We start from the raw sequence: 18,345 nt of genomic DNA on the forward strand, positions 1-18,345 counted from the left end.
CACCTAAGTGGCAAGTGGGGGATGGGTGGTGGTGGTTTGGAGCCCAGGATCACCACATATGTCATCACTGAGAATGCAAGATATATATATATTTTTTTTTTTTCTTTTTAACAGCCATTTGTTTACCCAAGTGTCTGAGTGTCTATGTGCAGAGGCTTGCACGGAAGACGTCACCCACCTGTGGGAAGATAGAGTTACCTTCACAATTCTATTGTGTACTGAAGTTGCCGCCAGCAGAATCTGTCAAGCTCTCACATGCAGCAACAGTCTAAAGAAGGATGCTTGAAGGTGCCCTCGATTGCTCCTTTGCTACTACCTCATTTAGACACGCCTGCATAATCCTGTACGAGGGCTTGTAGTCCACTTCAGTCTTGCCCCAGAGGTCCGCTGAAAGTTCTTTGGTCTTTCCCATAGTGGTGGAGAGGTCGGAATGCAAGAGACTGTTACTGTGATAGCTGTATTTTATTCATATGAAAAGAGTTTAGGAGTACAGTAATCCCTCGTTTATTGTGGTATTTGTATTTCAGTTCATTTAGTCATTTTTATGCTTGGAAATGCTTAATTTTGGCAAAACAGTACACAACATTCACTTGATTATGCATATGATTTGATTAATTGGTCATATTCAACCGATAAACTGCATGATTTATTAATTAAGATCAGGGGTCTCAAACTCGCGGACCGCGGGCCAAATGCGGCCCGCGAGACGCTAGTTTGAGGCCCCCACCTTGATACCAAAGTTTAATGTTAAATGATAGCTTAAAGCTGTGTGCCTGCCCTGTTTTGCTTTGGATTAGCAATGAAGCTAAAGGCTTATGACGCTGGGTACAAATAAATGCAGAAAATGATTTGGAATCAAACGGAAAATACACGTCAAGATAAAGCATCTCATCAAACATGTTAAAGTTACGACGCTGCTCCCAGATGGAACTGAGTACGATGCTAACTTGCTAATTGGGTAAAATTATTAAGTTTCATTAATGTTCATGTTAAAGGTTAAATAACGGTTAATACTGTACATTTGAATCTGAAAAAAATAATTTCTCTACCAACTGTATGTGGTTTCTTACGTTTTTCTTATTTGCTGTTTTATTATTATTTTACTTATTTATTACTGATTGATTGATTTATTGTCTTTATTCTTAATTTTTTTATTTTTTATCTTATTTTGTGTATAGAAAAATAAAAATTAAGATATTTGAGAACAGTGGAATGTTTTATCAGATATTTTGGTGTGGAAAACCGGAACCAAAGTACTGAAAAAGTGTAGGGTATAGCAGAAGCAAAAGCATTGAAGATAGTTTTTTTTAATTGATTTTTTCCCCAGTTTTTAATAAATGCGTTTTTTTTTTTGGAAAAACCTGATGTGGCCCGGCTTCACCCAGAACCTAGCTCCGGTGGCCCCCAGGTAAATTGAGTTTGAGACCCCTGATTAGGATATTTCTGAAAAACAGAGTAAAGCCACAAAATTCAAAGATTGAAATGGGGAGGGATTACTGGACTTTCTTAAAGAGACAGGACTTATTTGTGTGCGTCATGGGCATGGGTCTGTGGGGTTCTATTTCATTATTTCCCCACCAATTACAAATCATTTTGTAACCACTATGGAATGTTCCTTTTCCTGCATTTTTTTGTTGTTGCATATTTCAATTATTTCCCCCACCGTGCACGTTACTGAACATGCAACCTTATTAAAGCAACTAATTGGGTAAAAAACGTGAACCTTTATTGACAGCAGTGTGTATATTTTGCATATCCAGGATAACAGTGGACTTGTGCTGAAGCCGATTAAAAAAGGTTTAGATGTGAGTGCCTAGCATTCATAGTTCATAGAAATATATTACAGTAAAAACAACATAGAAAAAAAAACAAAAGGCATCTGATGAGATAATGTAAAAAATAAAAAAGTGAAAAGTTTCAGATCATCCTTCATTTACCAGGCACTTATTAACATACTGGTGACCAGCAGTGACTTCAGCTGGTAGACCAGGCTATTCACACTCAGATGGATCATGAGAAGTAGAACTACATCAGAGCAGTACCTTTCTACTATAACCCAGTAAAAAAAACACACACACACACACGAGACCTTCCCTATAAATAAACAGGCCTTCAACACAACATGATGGAGACAAAAGACGGAGGTTAGTGCAAGGTCTCTACATTATGTACACCGGTCCCCTTTTGCAGCATTGCACACAGAAACAAGTGGACCCAGAGGGGAACTGATTGGAGCCCAGAATGGATCCCTGCAATTTTGGACATACGTAATGTTACAGTGGTGCACCAGTAAGCACTGCAAAAGTTAATACAAGAACAAAACACACTCAGTCAAACATACACAATCTTCATTGGGACAGTCGTATCCTTTCTTGGCTATGTACTTGATCCTTTAAAAAAAAAAAAGTCTGCTTATGCACATCACCACCTGTACACATTGTAGTGCATGTAGTCCGCCTGCACACAAACACACAAATATGCATGCTGACGGTGATAAGTGATGATGATGCAGCTGATTGGATGATAGGTTCAAAGACAGGATTGTTCATGTTGTTGCCACTCAAAGGATGATTTGATATCAAAACACCAACCACATCCTCGGCGTGTTAGAAAGATGAGAGGCACAAAGTTTCTGCCATTGAGTGGCTGCAAACAGGCAGGCTCACAAAGGGATGTCATCCATGTTGCGTTTAAGGCAAAACGTAAACTCCTGCTCACAAGAAGACAGTCACAAAAAACAATAAAAAGCCGAGTGTGCTTGCACTGATATGGCAAACAAGTCTCTTCCACACTGCTTTCATTAAAAAAAAGTCTGAAATGCATATTTAAAATTGTGTTCTCCTTCTTCACGGAACCGTAAGACTAAATAATCCAGCATTGCTGTCTTTATTCGTAGGAAGGGAGAAGACGTGTGGCTATAGTTTCGCTGCTGGACGGGTCGCCGCCTCAGACTTTGCTATCAGAGGGCGTCTCCCCCAAGGTGCGCACCACGTCACTGAAGGAGGGCCGCTCCTTGAGGCTGGGGGCCCAGCAGCTGGCCATGAGCTTGTACATTTTGGAGGGGCATCCCTCTGGAGGGGGCAGCTTCAGCTTCCCTGTCTGCAGGCCTGGAGGGGGGGGGGGTTTGGTTGGAGCATAATAATCGATTAATTGATGGTGAAAATCAGTCAAATGAGAGGAAGTGGTTGTTGAAGCATTTCATGAAAGAATATACAGAATATAATGTATTATATACAGAATATAATGTATTAAATATAATGTATTTCTTATTCTAATCGACATTGGCCACTAGGTGTCAGTAATCTTCCGAGAGCAAGAGGTTATTTAACTGGCTTATTTACTCTTATTTGGTAAACTACTATATAGTGCAAAGACATTTAAAGCTACAACTGCATTACAATGCATTGATGTACTGTATTGTAATGGCGGAAATATGCTTAATTATGTATCATATGTCTAATATGTTCAATTCCACCCTCGGCCATCTCTGTGTGGAGTTTGCATGTTCTCCCCGTGCATGCGTGGGTTTTCTCCGGGTACTCCGGTTTCCTCCCACATTCCAAAAACATGCTAGGTTAATTGGCGACTCCAAATTGTCCATAGGTATGAATGTGAGTGTGAATGGTTGTTTGTCTATATGTGCCCTGTGATTGGCTGGCTGGCCACCAGTCCAGGGTGTACCCCGCCTCTCGCCCAAAGACAGCTGGGATAGGCTCCAGCACCCCCGCGACCCTCGTGAGGAAAAAGCGGTAGAAAATGAATGAATGAATGTCCAATATGTAATATTTTCTGATAATATGTAGAATACTAAGTAATACCAATGTAAGGGTGACTGTTATTTCATGTCTTGAGGGCTGTAATAATTAAAAAAAAATGTATTTAGAAGACATGTAAACATGGTTTCCATAACTACAAAAATATTCCATTTATTAATATTGAATCCTACTCTGTAGAAATTCACTTATTGTGGCCGGGTCTGTATATTGATTTTATTTATTTCCATCTGTTTTAATGTATTGACTTTATGTAACAAGTTAGCCCTTCAGTAAGATTGGACATTTAGTGTAAAAGAAAAGTAGCATTGTATTATAATTGTATTATAATTGTATTACTATAAAGCCCTTCATTATCCTTTGTACATTTCTATCATGGAAATGAACACCATTTTTCCAAGGAAATATCATTTCAAAAATGCTGATACTGACCTTCTAGCACTTCATTGTCTCCGAGTTTGGTATACGGCATTTCCCCATGACTGAACACCTCCCACATGAGCACGCCAAAGGCCCAAACATCAGACTTGGTGGAGAAGTCGTCTTCAAACACGGACTCTGACGGGAGCCAGCGCAGGGGGATCCACGCTTGTCTATAGTGATAGTACTCGCTGCACACGCACGCACACACACACACACACACACACACACACACACACACAGAGGAGTGTTAGCTGCCATGACACCGTTAGCTGCCATGACACCTTAATGAGGCCTACAGATAATCCGAATTCCAATCAACGTGTCTGACCTTTTGTAAACGTCCTTGCTGAGGCTGAGGGACGACACTTTGACACGTCTCTGACTGCTGACTAAGCAGTTTCGAGCGGCTAAGTCTTTGTGGACGAAGCGATGATTGGACAGATGTTCCATCCCACGGGCCACTTGTGCACAGATGGAAACCTGAGCAGAGGGTGGAAATGTTTCAAGTTAAAATGGACAGGACAGTAGAGCCACGTCTTTTTGCGGTTGGACATTTACAGATGAAATTTGGCAAATAATAAATGTAGATATATTGTTTTTAAATAGTAACTTAAATAGAATGCAGTTTGATGGGGTTAAAAAATGTATAAAAAGAGTGCTACAGCTAGGAATTCGACAGAGGACGTTGTCTCACAAGTCAGTTCACTCAAGATTTTCCAGCAGGAAGACGCTTTGACAAGACATGTTGTGTAATGTAAGGTTTTGGGGTCAAAAATATGAATTTTTAGGGCTTTTTTCACCATTTACCAGGCCACTTGTACACAGATGGAAACCTGACCAGAGGGTGGAAAGGTTTCAAGTTAAAATTGACAGGACAGTAGAGCCACGTCTTTTGGCGGTTGGACATTTGCAGATGAAATTTGTCAAATATTAAATGTAGATATATTGTTTTTAAATAGTAACTTAAATAGAATGCAGGGCGGCACGGCGGTCGAGTGGTTAGCGCACAGACCTCACAGCTAGGAGACCAGGGTTCAATTCCACCCTCGGCCATCTCTGTGTGGAGTTTGCATGTTCTCCCCGTGCATGCGTGGGTTTTCTCCGGGTACTCCGGTTTCCTCCCACATTCCAAAAACATGCTAGGTTAATTGGCGACTCCAAATTGTCCATAGGTATGAATGTGAGTGTGAATGGTTGTTTGTCTATATGTGCCCTGTGATTGGCTGGCGACCAGTCCAGGGTGTACCCCGCCTCTCACCCAAAAGACAGCTGGGATAGGCTCCAGCACCCCCGCGACCCTCGTGAGGAAAAAGCAGTAGAAAATGAATGAATGAAATAGAATGCAGTTTGATGGGGTTAAAAATAAATAAGAGTGCTACAGCTATGAATTCAACAGAGGACGTTGTCTCACAAGTTAGTTCACTCAAGATTTTCCAGCAGGAAGACGCTTTGACAAGACATGTTGTGTAATGTAGGGTTTTGTCGTCAAAAATCTGAATTTTTAGGGCTTTTTTCACCATTTACCAGGTGTCTTGTAACGGAAACCCTGCAATTAGCAGGGATCCACCATGCTTCCAGGAATTTCTATATTTAGTTTTGCTTATTGAGCTGATAAAGGTCAATTATAAACACTTACTTTGGTTTTTGTGCTGATGGGCTGAGATTTGACCTTGTCATCTTTAGTTTTGGAAATCCTCAGGAACTGCTTCAAATCTCCCTGGTTTGATACAAAGAAAAAAAAATTAACCCTGAAGTCCTCGTGACTCCTCAGACAGATGTGTTTGCATGTGTACCAGGTCATAGTACTCCAGGACTATGTAGTGGGGCTCAGCCTCTCTGCACAGGCCCAGCAGACGGACGATGTTGGGGTGGCTGAGCTTGGCGAACATTTCCGCTTCCCTTCGGAAGTCGAGCTGAAGCTGTTCGTCTCTAGTCTGGAGGCTCTTCACCAGCACCACCGTTTCCTCCTCCCTCTCCTCGACGCCCTTGGCTTTGGACAGCAGCACTTCGCCAAACTCACCTTTACCTGCGAAGACAATCAAACATCACAGTCTGATCACCACGACTTCATTTGTCACAACACGTTTGGACCCTGAAAGTCAAAGTTACCTAAAGTTGTAATGGTTTGCAGGTTTGCTCGGGGGAAGTGCAGCTTATCGCTATTGACGTGGCTGTGGCGCTTCTCGGTGGTTGCCGTGGTGCCCATGTTGGTGAGGGCGACCTCCTCCTGGATCTCTGTGGTGGTGTGGCCATTCTGCTGAACAGCCCCTCCTGACACACACAGCACATTATTATGAATATTAATATTTCGACATGATACTCTCTCAAATATACAGTATGTACATGATGACACAAAAGCAGCAGGTGCCCACTTCACCTGCAAAATCAATGTGTGGACGGCTTCCATCCCGAATGTATTTTTTAATAATTACATTGTAAAAAAAAATTGCAAATTCACATACTTTTAATACTAGTTACTGTATTATTTTTGATTATATAAATCATGTAAAATATTTACACAATATTGGTTAAATTTTATTGACAACCTGCTTCGAAGAATCAGCATGAATTTACATAAACACCACCATGTCACTGTTCACCATGAAGTTCCAACAATGAACACAAGATGGCAGCAAACAACCGCATTGACAAATCTTCAAAAAAAAGGAGGAATCCCAGTTCCCAAACGTTTCTAACTTCTTAAAAGTGGCATTTAACTTGAAGATGAATACTTTTTGAGCAAGTTTTATTAAAGGTTAAGTCAATCCCACCCCCCTAAATCCCTCCCGCCTCAGCTGGTTTAATAATAAACCATAATCAATCAATTCCAACTCTATTCTCTAACAAAGATGCATACCATTGAGACACTCCATCTCCGGCTCCTCGCCATCTTGTCGCTTGTGCAGTCTTTTAGCGTTGCGTCTCTTCTTGCAGTAGAACATGAGGCCGAGCACCACGATGATGTAAGCCACAGCTGCCCCCACCGACAGCCCGATGGTTTGAATCATCTTGTAAGGAGCTCGGTCCTCGTCCTCGTCATGCGTCTGCGCTGGTTTATCTGTTGGTCGGACACAGGATGTTTTAATATTTAATATTTAGAGTGACTATCTTACAAGATAAGACGTTCTCAAACTCATCTCCTTTAACTATATGTGAACACAATGGCGTCTAAATTCAACCTGATGGAAATAGACATGGGAAAGAAAGCGTTATAAGATCTACGGCCTGTCCAATCCCATCACTCCCCTGACAGCCGTGGTTATTAACCTGTCCAGGTGGAGGACAAGAGGAGTAGGAAGCTTTAATGAATGCTTTCATCCAGGGTTTGTGATCGTGTCTTCTGTCCACTGTGTTTGTGGATGTGGGTGTGTGTGTAACTGACCCACGACATAGAGCTGAGCCACGCGGTCTTTGATGCTGCAGCTGTTTCCAGCCACACATGTGTATCTGCCCGTATCATCTGTGGTGACGTCTGAAATCACCAGGGAGCCATTGGGCATCTTCTGGATCCTGGAAGAAGGAAGGACTCTGATGTAGGAACATGCAAGTCATTATGTTCACAACAGGAGGACTATTACTGTACTACTAGGCAGCCTGACAGAAGGTTTAAGTTCTATTGATGGAACACTTGTAGTATTATGGCCACTAGAGGTCAGTAATATTCCATTCAGATATTTACATGGAGTCAGCCATATTGTCCTAGACATGATAGAGCAGGGAAGAGCCTGCGGGCCATTTGCATCCTGCTTCTGTTTTTTTTTTTTCTTGGCCCGTGCCACATTCTAAAAATATTATTTAACTAGAAAACTTAAAAAAACTCAAAAATTTTAAAATCTGCAGTAATATAACGAGAAGAAGTGGTTATTTAATTTAATAATGTAATATTATGAGGAAAAACAATGTCATTTTAGTATCAAATTTGCAATTTTAAAAAAAAATTTGGTTGCGGAAATTGTGAATGTTACAAAAATCAAGTCAAAATATTACAGGAATACTGTACAGTCATAAATAATAATAATAAGAAAATTTACAAGAGGTGAGTTCAAACAATTACAAAATAAAAAAGACCAGCGAAAATAAATGGGAAAATGGGATGAAATTTTTGAAAGTAAAGTCAAAATATTAAGAGAAAAATTGTCCTTTTCTAATGAGAAAAAAGTTTAAATTTTAAGAGAATAAACTTGTAATATTCAAAAGAAAAATTTTCATTTTATTATTATTATTTTTTTAAACACAATATTATGTGAAACAAACAAAACAAGATAAAGCTGTATATTTTGAGAAAATGAGGTTGGGCAAAAAGTTATAATTTGAGAATAAAGACAAAAAAATTACAAAAAGAAAATTTACAAAGACTATTTAAACGAAAAAAGGATTTTTCACCTTTATCACAAAGCTGAGATGCTGGTTTTCTCAAAACCAACTAACGTCTTAGTATGACAAAATTCAAAATCGCCCTTGCATCCTTTCATTTTCCAGTATGTGGCCCTCCGTGGAAAAAGTTTGGGGTCTCCAAACTTTAGAGTGTGAGAGAGGAACTAAAGTTCTCCTCCCATTATGTGTGGAAGTGGTACATTTTGGGCTTCCCCACTCCGTTTTAAACCCGTTCTTATTGGTGTGTTATTTTTCGTGTTGTTTGTAATCGTATGCTTTGCCTTGAAGAAAGCAAATATCCTTGTATATCCAAATATCCATGTCCAATATTGAAAAGCTTGAAGCATTGGCGTGTTCTGTCATCCCAAGCTTCTTACCTCCTGTTCCTGCTGATGTCCAGCGTCTTGTCTTTGACCATCCAGTGGATGTGAGGCTCGGGGCTGCCTGTGGCCTGGCAGTGCAGGATAGCCGTGTGGCCCTGGTACACAGTTGTATTCTCTGGCTCCACTTTAAAGCGAATGTACACTGCACATGCAAATGGTCACAAAGGGACACACACACACACACACACACACACACACACACACACACAATCTTAGTGAAAGACTTCCTTGAAAAGTGGGCTACTGACTAAAAGGCTGTGGGGACTGTGGTTAACATTACTCCCAGTCACACAATAGTGGCCAAACACAATTCATTACAGGGCTGTAAAAAGGCCACCAACTACCATTAAATGCTACCACTGACTGAGCATGATCAATGCATCTCATCCTCATCAAAGTAACCTCAAATATACCGAAACCACAACAACTTGCAACACGGGACTGGTGACTAATGTTGGAGTGTAAGTTTCTCTCCAAGCTCCCTGTTTTTCCAGGATGATGGATGAATGAGGGGCAGCAGCACTCACCCGCCACTGTGAGGGAAACAAAGGCTCTGATCTCCCCCTGGAGGCTGTTGGAGGCGATGCAGGTGTAATTGCCGGCGTCACTGCGGGTGACTTTGGAGAAGTGAAGCTGGCCATTTTTCTGCTCCACATGGGGCGGCAGGTCTCCTCCATCTGCAGGGGGGCCACACAGATGATGTTTAAGGTACTATTGTAAGTACGTACTGCAAGTCACCTCTCTTCTTTTAACAAGCGCTATTACTATTCAAAAACTGATAACTAGTATGCAAATATGCGGGGGCAAAGACACGGAACCACGACTCGGCAGGATTCTACAGTAGGTGCTCATTATAGCAACTACATGTGAAACGCTCCAGACTTTGTGACAGAAATTGTGTAGCCTTTTTGCTTGGCTGCTTGAGGTTTTAGATGCCTTTTCCATTCTGGCTTCAAATGTAAGAACTACTTTTTCATTGATATCCCTTGTTTCTTTAGTCCAGGGTTCTCAAACTCAATTTACTTGGGGGCCACTGGAGCTAGGGTCTGGGCGAGACTGGGCTGCATCAGGTTTTCCAAAAAAAAAAAAAAAAAAAAACGCATTTATTAAAAACAGAAAAATGAAAAAAACTTTGTTTTGGTTTCGATTTTCTACAATAAAAGCTCTGATAAAACATTCCACTGTTCTCAAATATCTTACTTTTTATTTTTCTACACAAAATAAGATGAAAAATAAATAAACAAATCAAGAATAAAGACAATCAATCAATCAGTAATAAATAAATATAATAATAATAAAACGGCAAATAATAAAAACTTAAGAAACCACATATAGTTGGTGGGTAGACAAATTATTTTTTTCAGATTAAAATGAACAAAGCATTATTAGAGCCCTGTAGACATGACAAAACACGACTATAGTCACATTTATACTCTTTTTATTTACAACATATTGCGCAACTGCAGGGTCTTGAGACACATGCTAACTCGCAAACTAGAGAGCTAGCGACCTAAATGGTAGCCTTTCAAGTTATTTCCTTTAAACTTAAATAGCCAAAAACTTACCACTTCCACACGGATAGGGAGGATAACTATTAACAGTTATTTAACCTTTAACATGAACATTAATCAAACGTAATAATTTTTTCTGGGTACATGATACCATACAGCATCCATATCAAACTTGCGCGGGCCGCACTAACATTAAACTTTCATATCAAGGCGGGGGCCTCAAACTAGTGTCCTGCGGGCCACATTTGGCCCGCGGGCCGCGTGTTTGAGACCCCTGCTTTAGTCCCTAGTCAAACCCTCTTTCAAAAGGGCTTGACTATAGGACTACTACAATGAAAGAAACATACATAGAATTTCGGATTTTACAAATGTTCTCCTCACGCGTCCTCATCTGGATTTCCCATTTTGGCCCCATAAGAAATACGTCTTATCACACACCTGCTTTAGTCCAGCGGATGGTGGGACTCTCTCTGCCTTTTGCAGAGCACTGGATGTTGATCTCATTATCCAGCTCCAGGCACTGAGAGGGTTGGGGGGTCGGCGTGAACTTCAGCTTCTCTGAAACAAGTCGAAACACAACACGTACGTTTATCACACGTGTGGTTAACACAAAGAGGAGGGAGTGCCAACTTAAACAGAAAGTAAAAAGACTATGGTGATAAATAATATGCTCATACTCAACTGAGTGCAGGATTCATGTTGACATTTAAATAACTAAGTTTTGAGAGAGAGAAAAAATGGTTGCATATGATCTATCTAAAAAATCTGCATTTGATGAAATATTTCACAACCTTTTTTATATTTTTAGGCACATATTATGAGCTCAAGTAACTATACTGTAATTCCGACATTACACATTTTAAGCACTTTATCTGCCCTTTTCCATCCATCCATTTTCTATAGCGCTTATCCTCACTAGGGTTGCAGGCATGCTGGAGCCTATCCCAGCTGTTTTTGGGGCGAGAGGCAGGGGAGGGTACACCCTGGACTGGTCGCCAGCCAATCACAGGGCACATATAGACAAACAACCATTCACACTCACATTCATACCTATGGACAATTTGGAACCTGACTTTTTGGGATGTGGGAGGATGTGGGAGGAGAAAACCCACGCACGAGGAGGACATGCAAACTTCACACAAAGATGCCAAAGCGAGAATTGAACCCAGATCCCAGGCCAATTTGCTAACCACTTGTGTACCGTGCGGCTCTCGGCACACATTCTCTGAAACTGCCTACTAAAAACCTGATAAGGGAATCACACATACTATAAATAAAAATAGTGGCAAATAATACCTTGGACTGAAGAAATGTCAATAATAACAATCATGATGATTGGACACCATTTTGAAAATATCATTACAACTTCATGTTTTCTTTATATAAGGTAATTTGGCCTTCTTGCAAGGAGCTTCCCTCTCTAATGAACACACATAGTGGTAGTGGACACCAAAGGTAACCATTGTTATCAGATTAAAAGCCCCTGTACTTGTCAATATTATCTGTGTACGATAAAAGCATCACATTCAAATTAGGTTATTGGTGTCCTTTACCTTTGGTTCCACCCGTCCCTAATATCCAGAATGAAAATATGAAATCAAGAAAATACCTTAATAATGTAACAATTACAACCATGGAAATTCAATTTCACATACGAATAACAATTGCAAAATACACATGAATAAAAGATCCTATCAGGGATGGATACCAAATAAATAGATATAGCAGCCAGACATAACAACGACATGTCAGATCATCTTTGAGATAAACTGTTACAATGGAGGCCAGACTAGAACCGCTGTGTGTGAGTCATGTTTAACACCTACGTGGGTGTCCTACAGCTCTTCCTATTTTAGGAAATGCACACACACAGGCCCACAGGCCCACGGGCATGACCACATTTCTTTTAGATTTCCTCTGGGCAGAGTATTACTGCTCTCTCTTGGAATGGCTCCAAGCACACCGTAGGTAGGATGAATCTGTCTTACCCAGCACCGTAACTCTGGCCTGGCCAGACAGTCGACCACCCACTGTCTTGGTCTCACAGCCGTACATCTGTCCGTCGTACACTTCCACACTGTTGATCCTCAACGTGCCGTTTGGGAACAGTTTAAAACGGGAGTCCTGGAACGGACAAAATAGAGACATTATTGTGTTATTTTTAGCTCTTCTATTTCCTGTGTATATTCTGACCGTGCTCTTGAGCAAACGGTCAATTCTGACCTCAGGTGTGATCATGATATTGTTGCGGAGCCATGTGACCTCCGGTTCTGGAGTGGCTTTGGCGTGACAGTGCAGGTACCCCGGCTTTCCTTCTTCTAAATGACTGTCTTGGGGCCTTGTTACCCACACTGGGGCGGCTGAAAGGGAACACACGTGCTTATTACATGGGTGCAGACATTTTACACACCCTCTGACACATACGCTATAATTGCGACAGCTATTTATTCAACGACATGATACATGACCTCAATATGGGACCTTGTGCAGATGTGAGGATTTTTTTTTATGAAAGTGTGAAAATATGTAACTTAATTTACATAAAAAAAAATAAAAAATAAAAATAAAAATAAAAATAAAAATAAAAATAAAAATAAAAATAAAAATAAAAATAAAAATAAAAATAAAAATAAAAATAAAAATAAAAATAAAAACGTTGCTTTTGACTTACTGGCTACAGTGAATGTGACCTCCTGTGTCCTGCGGCCCGCCTTGTTTTGAGCTACACAGGTATAAACTCCGGAATCGCCAGCCTCGGTCGGACTGAAGACCAAATCCAAGCCATCCTGATACACTCGTCCCTCGGTGGGCACGCGCTGACCTCCCCTCTCCCACCAGACCACAGGCTGGGGTCTTCCCCTCGGGGGGTTACAGGGAACCCGCTGCAGGGTGTCCGCTGTGAAAACTTTGGACATCTTGGACAGCATGTCATCGATCTCTGTCAGAAAGAGAAAGGAAGCGGTTAGAAGTGTGAGATGAGATTAGTTTCAAAGGAGGCTGCAGATAATCATCAAATCATCGTCAAAGTCTGTCAAGCTTGACTGATTTTGGATTTTTATGGCGTGCCCTTGAGCACAGTTATTTCCGGCTCATAGATGTGTGATAGTAATTGGGTAACAAAGGCAACAGTAGGAGACTGAGCATATAGGTTGTTTTAACAAAGGGAATTAAATTACTGAGGGTGGCCAAGCCTTTACAGTCAAAGATACTAATTAGTTAATAAGAACGGAGCAGAACACATATTTGAGCAGATGAAAGAGAAGCTGAGCTGGGAAAGTACAGGGTAGGGGGGGGGCTGGGGGTTTGGTCGGCGAACTGAATGAGGTGGAACTATGATGGAGACTGTTTAAACTTGTCACTACATAATGAATTCTATTGTGACACAATCCCCTTTAATGCCTCAAGGGATTACTTTCAGATTAGGTGAATTAAGGTATTTAAACTGAGCTGCGGTTCACTGGGTTAAAACTGCAGATGCAGTCGTATTTCATTTATTACAAAAAAGAGCAGTTTGAGAAGGGGGTAAAAAGTGCTTGGAACAGTAAAAGAAAGACAAATTCCAGCCTTAAGTGGGTTCAACATATTTGACTTGCACACGCTTGCGTGAGAAAGGGCTGCTTGCATAGTAAGATGATGTGATACAACACTTGGGCCCTGCTTTAAGCTGCACGGTGCACCCAAATACGGTAGTTATATGCAGCACTGGTGTATGTGTGTCCAGGATGGGATCTACATTGGAACATCATCATCTGTTAGGCAGCCATGCAGGAAATCCAAGCAGAAATCCATCAAATGTTTCAAATGTTAATTGCAAAATTTCAACCATAACGAGATAAACTGATTCCAATACACGAGTTATTAGCAGTCTCAATTAAGGATCGACCGATACATCAGTCGGCTGATATATCGGGCCGATATTTGCGTTTTTTCCTTGTATCGGTATCGGACGATACGCGCGTGGGTTCGCCGATGTATTTTTCCACCGCATGATTTACAGTCAGGCATCCGGGCACCGGGGCAACACAAAGCTGCCCCGGCGGCAGAGGACCCCGCAACACATGTAGTCGCCGCCCCCCGCCCCCACTGTTGAATCACATCAAGGGCGCGTTTTCACAAGTAATAAAGTTAGCTTGCTTTTAACACTTTAACACTAAGCCCATCACATTTCACTGGGTGATCGCTAGGCATAACAGTTTAAGTCACGGTGGGACAACAAAAAAAGCCCAAAAACATCACATACCAACGCAACAGACGAATAAAAGCACTCTCACTAGTTGAGCAGAACATGAATGAACAACAATGCAACTTTAAATGCGTGTCGTGTTATGTGCGCACACACACACACACACAAGGAATTGGAGCAGCCGTGTTTGCTTATGAGAGGTCTTTACGAACTTTAATGATGAGAGAAATGTTTTATATATTGTACTAAAAATACTAAATTGTGTCAGTGTGATGTGTTTATGTGTGTGGAGGCGGGGGGGGGGGGGGGGGAGGTGCGCGCTGCGGAGGCGCAGTCATCACATCGATGCTAGATAAAATTTAAACTACAACAGAAATGTTTTGCACATGGTTGAATATTTACTCCTTTTAAAGTTGATAATGCCGTTTAAATGTGTGTTTAAGAAAGCTGAATCCTACTGTGTTCAGTGTTTACATTTCAATAAATATTTCTTTAAACATGAGACCTGTAATATTTATTATCATGGTCATTTTTTCATGTAAATTGAGGGATCAAAAGCAGTATCGGCCACAAATATCGGCACAAGCAAAATCGGCTAAGGGTGATGGAAAAAATCGGTATCGGCATCGGCCCCAAAAAAAACATATCGGTCGATCCCTAGTCTCAATGCAACTCAATGAGTTCTACAAAGTATTATTACACAGCCTAAGGAAGAAGCCATTACACTTTAATGCTCTAAGATACAATTACCCGTGTAGTTTAAGTACCCATTCTTGTAGTGCTTGTGTATGTTTAATGTTCGTAGTTATTGACCCCAAGTCGATGTTACAACTTGTAAGAAAATGAGTTTGGCCTGCAGCCAAGGCGCTACAGGAGGAAAAATATGAAGTGGAAGCCGTAAAGTGCTTGTATAGAGTATGGAGAATACATCTGCTCTGGTCATCGAGGAAAGGAAATGAGATTATCACTGGTGAGATACGGCTGCACAGAGCAACACCGCATAACTCAAATGCTCTCGCACTCTCAGATAACAGAATTTCAGGTGTTTATCTCCAAGCAGCCTAACAGCTGCAAATGTGGATGAATGTGTGTGAGTGTGTGTGTTTGTACCGGCAATGAGGAGGGACGCCTCGTGTGTCACTTTGGAGCCGCTGACGCCGTGGCCGACACACTTGTATGAACCAGTATTTCTGGGCTTGACCTGGGTGATGAGCAGTGAGCCATTGGAGAGCAGGAAAACACTGAGAAATAAAATAAAACATTTTTATTCACACTTCTGTTCATTCATGTTGTAACATGGGATATTTCAACAAATAAACACACTATAAACCTTGCAGTCCGATCAGCAATATGTGTTGCCAGTATCATTTGTTAGCTCTTATGAGTAAGGCTCGACAAGCTGTAGTAATTCTACGTCAGATTAAAACACGATTCCGGCATAGTGCTTAAAAACGTGATTTTAGCGTCCAGTTCACTACTTCGCACTCTAAGCATCATGGGAAATGTATTTCTTTTTTTTGCCATAAATTACCCACATTGGCCACAGGGTTCAAGGCATGTGAAAAAAGTGTTTTTTTTATTAATTCATACATATATATATATATATATATATATTTTTTTTTTTTATTTTTATTTTTTTAAACATGGTCGCGGGCTGCACGGCAGTCGAGCAGTTAGCACGCAGACCTCACAGCTAGGAGACCAGGGTTCAATTCCACCCTCGGCCATCTCTGTGTGGAGTTTGCATGTTCTCTCCGTGCATGCGTGGGTTTTCTCCGGGTACTCCGGTTTCCTCCCACATTCCAAAAACATGCTAGGTTAATTGGCGACTCCAAGGTTGTTTGTCTATATGTGCCCTGTGATTGGCTGGCGACCAATCCAGGGTGTACCCCGCCTCTCGCCTGAAGACAGCTGGGATAGGCTCCAGCACCCCCGTGAGCCTTGTGAGGAAAAAAGCGGTAGAAAATGAATGAATGAATGAAAAACATGGTCATGGAACCCAAACTATGACCTGCCAAGGGACGACTGTACATGCAAAATATGATGATATCCAATGGCATAATCTAGTCATGTTAATCTGATCTTTAAACGGTCCAAAACTATATAACCAGGTTGGGTGTATGTTCACGCATACATTAATATTCAGTCTACTACCTTGGTTAACACTGAGAGGTTGCATGTGTGGAACAGGCTGCTTACAATACGAGTATCTGCAAGCAGGTGCTGTAATGAATATGGAGGCAATAAGGTGTAGTCGTATCTTCTGCAGGGCTATTAACCGCGAGCTGAAATGACTAATAAAATATTAGCCGGCGACATAAGGCCTTGTTTATTTCCCCATTCAAGTGCTGGCAGATGTGCCACATGGCCATGCAGACCTATAAATTACAGCAAAAAAGACACCGATACATGTGAATTCTGTTGATGTTCACACACATTCAGAGACAGCTGCAGTGTGATGTCGACCACAGAAAATCTGAGGCTTCAAAGTCCGGCACCAGCAACAGTGCTTTGTCTCCTATGTAGACCGGCACGGCGAGCAACATAAACAGACTAGTAATTATTAAAAAACTTAAATCATCCAAAGGGGTAGAATTATTTTCCTAGTTTCCTGCATGCTTGCAGTTTGACACACGTGATCGAGAGCTTACATGTTTATAGAGGACATGAGCTGATTGCAGCTTGAGGGCTTTTTCCACCCATTGCGTGAAAAACCGTAGACCTACAAAGTCTCTTGAGATCTGCTGTGTGAAGTCCAGTATACTGTCGTAGATTACAGAGGAACTTTACAGCATTCATATTTCAGTAATATCATTTCTTAATGTGCAATTCATCTCCAGTTTGAGCTGCAACAGCAAAAACAAGTACGACTCCAGGGGTTCTTGCTTATGGGGCTCCAGGGAATGCAACACTGCTGCACACTAAGTCAAGTAGAGCTGATGCTTATAAGAAGGAAGCACAGAAAAAAACAAAAAAATAACAAAAAAAACGTATTTACCGAGATTTGTTAACCAGCAGCTCATTTTCATGGTACCACTCCAGCGTAGGAGGCGGCACGGCTGTGAATTGGCAATGGAACACAGCTTCTTCATTCCTCAGAACCACCTGGTCCTCAGGAGTGACCACGGGCCGGGGGAAGCTCTTATCTGTTAGAGGGGTAGACAAACATCTCCATGATTACATCTGCAGGCTCTAGACCATCAAACTCTCCTGCATCTGTGCACAGCCTTTTATTAAAAGCTGCCAACAGCATCACGGGCCCTCAGGTGCTGGTGTGTGTCAACACTTCAGAGGCTCTACTTAATGAGGTCACACTAGAAGCTTCATTGGCCCCCCGGTTATCAAGACCAACATTTTCCATGCCACTACATCACAAAATACAGAGATTGTACTGTGCAAAAACGGTCCCTTTGCAGTGGATATTAAGTCATACTACACTACCAAACAAAGCAAGATTAATTTAATATCCCAGTTTTAATAGAAACTGCATATATACTAAAGGCCAAAATACATTTGTACAGCATGAAAACCATTTGGCATGAATAGGAAGACTGACCTTCATGGCACACCTGTCTCATACGGGCGAGTGTGTATGTGCTTGTGTTTTGGTAATGGTAATGGTAATGGTTTTATTTCATTTGAACATGCATCAGATTACAATTGAGTGCATCCCATAATCAGTTCACAGTTCCACGTGT

The 18,345-nt window shown here is 41.3% G+C and overlaps 1 protein-coding gene across 1 annotated transcript in view; it reads right to left on the bottom strand.

Annotated features, from left to right (window-relative positions):
• Window positions 1-1,704: 1,704 nt before the first annotated feature.
• The window catches only part of ptk7b (protein tyrosine kinase 7b), an 81,726-nt gene continuing 65,085 nt past the window's right edge, over window positions 1,705-18,345 (bottom strand). Inside the window, exons 6-21 of the mRNA XM_058058250.1 lie at window positions 17,646-17,793; window positions 15,758-15,888; window positions 13,136-13,402; window positions 12,688-12,824; window positions 12,453-12,588; window positions 10,903-11,022; window positions 9,481-9,630; window positions 8,948-9,095; window positions 7,579-7,706; window positions 7,054-7,254; window positions 6,306-6,467; window positions 5,990-6,222; window positions 5,833-5,913; window positions 4,525-4,676; window positions 4,206-4,384; window positions 1,705-3,107 (exon numbers count right to left, since the gene is read on the bottom strand). Of these exons, the coding sequence (XP_057914233.1) occupies window positions 2,947-3,107; window positions 4,206-4,384; window positions 4,525-4,676; window positions 5,833-5,913; window positions 5,990-6,222; window positions 6,306-6,467; window positions 7,054-7,254; window positions 7,579-7,706; window positions 8,948-9,095; window positions 9,481-9,630; window positions 10,903-11,022; window positions 12,453-12,588; window positions 12,688-12,824; window positions 13,136-13,402; window positions 15,758-15,888; window positions 17,646-17,793 (2,534 nt within the window). The 3' untranslated portion in view covers window positions 1,705-2,946. The remainder of the gene's footprint in view (window positions 3,108-4,205; window positions 4,385-4,524; window positions 4,677-5,832; window positions 5,914-5,989; window positions 6,223-6,305; window positions 6,468-7,053; window positions 7,255-7,578; window positions 7,707-8,947; window positions 9,096-9,480; window positions 9,631-10,902; window positions 11,023-12,452; window positions 12,589-12,687; window positions 12,825-13,135; window positions 13,403-15,757; window positions 15,889-17,645; window positions 17,794-18,345) is intronic.

This window comes from Doryrhamphus excisus, chromosome 20 (assembly GCF_030265055.1).
Source record: "Doryrhamphus excisus isolate RoL2022-K1 chromosome 20, RoL_Dexc_1.0, whole genome shotgun sequence".
NCBI classification, from domain to species: Eukaryota; Metazoa; Chordata; class Actinopteri; order Syngnathiformes; family Syngnathidae; genus Doryrhamphus; species Doryrhamphus excisus.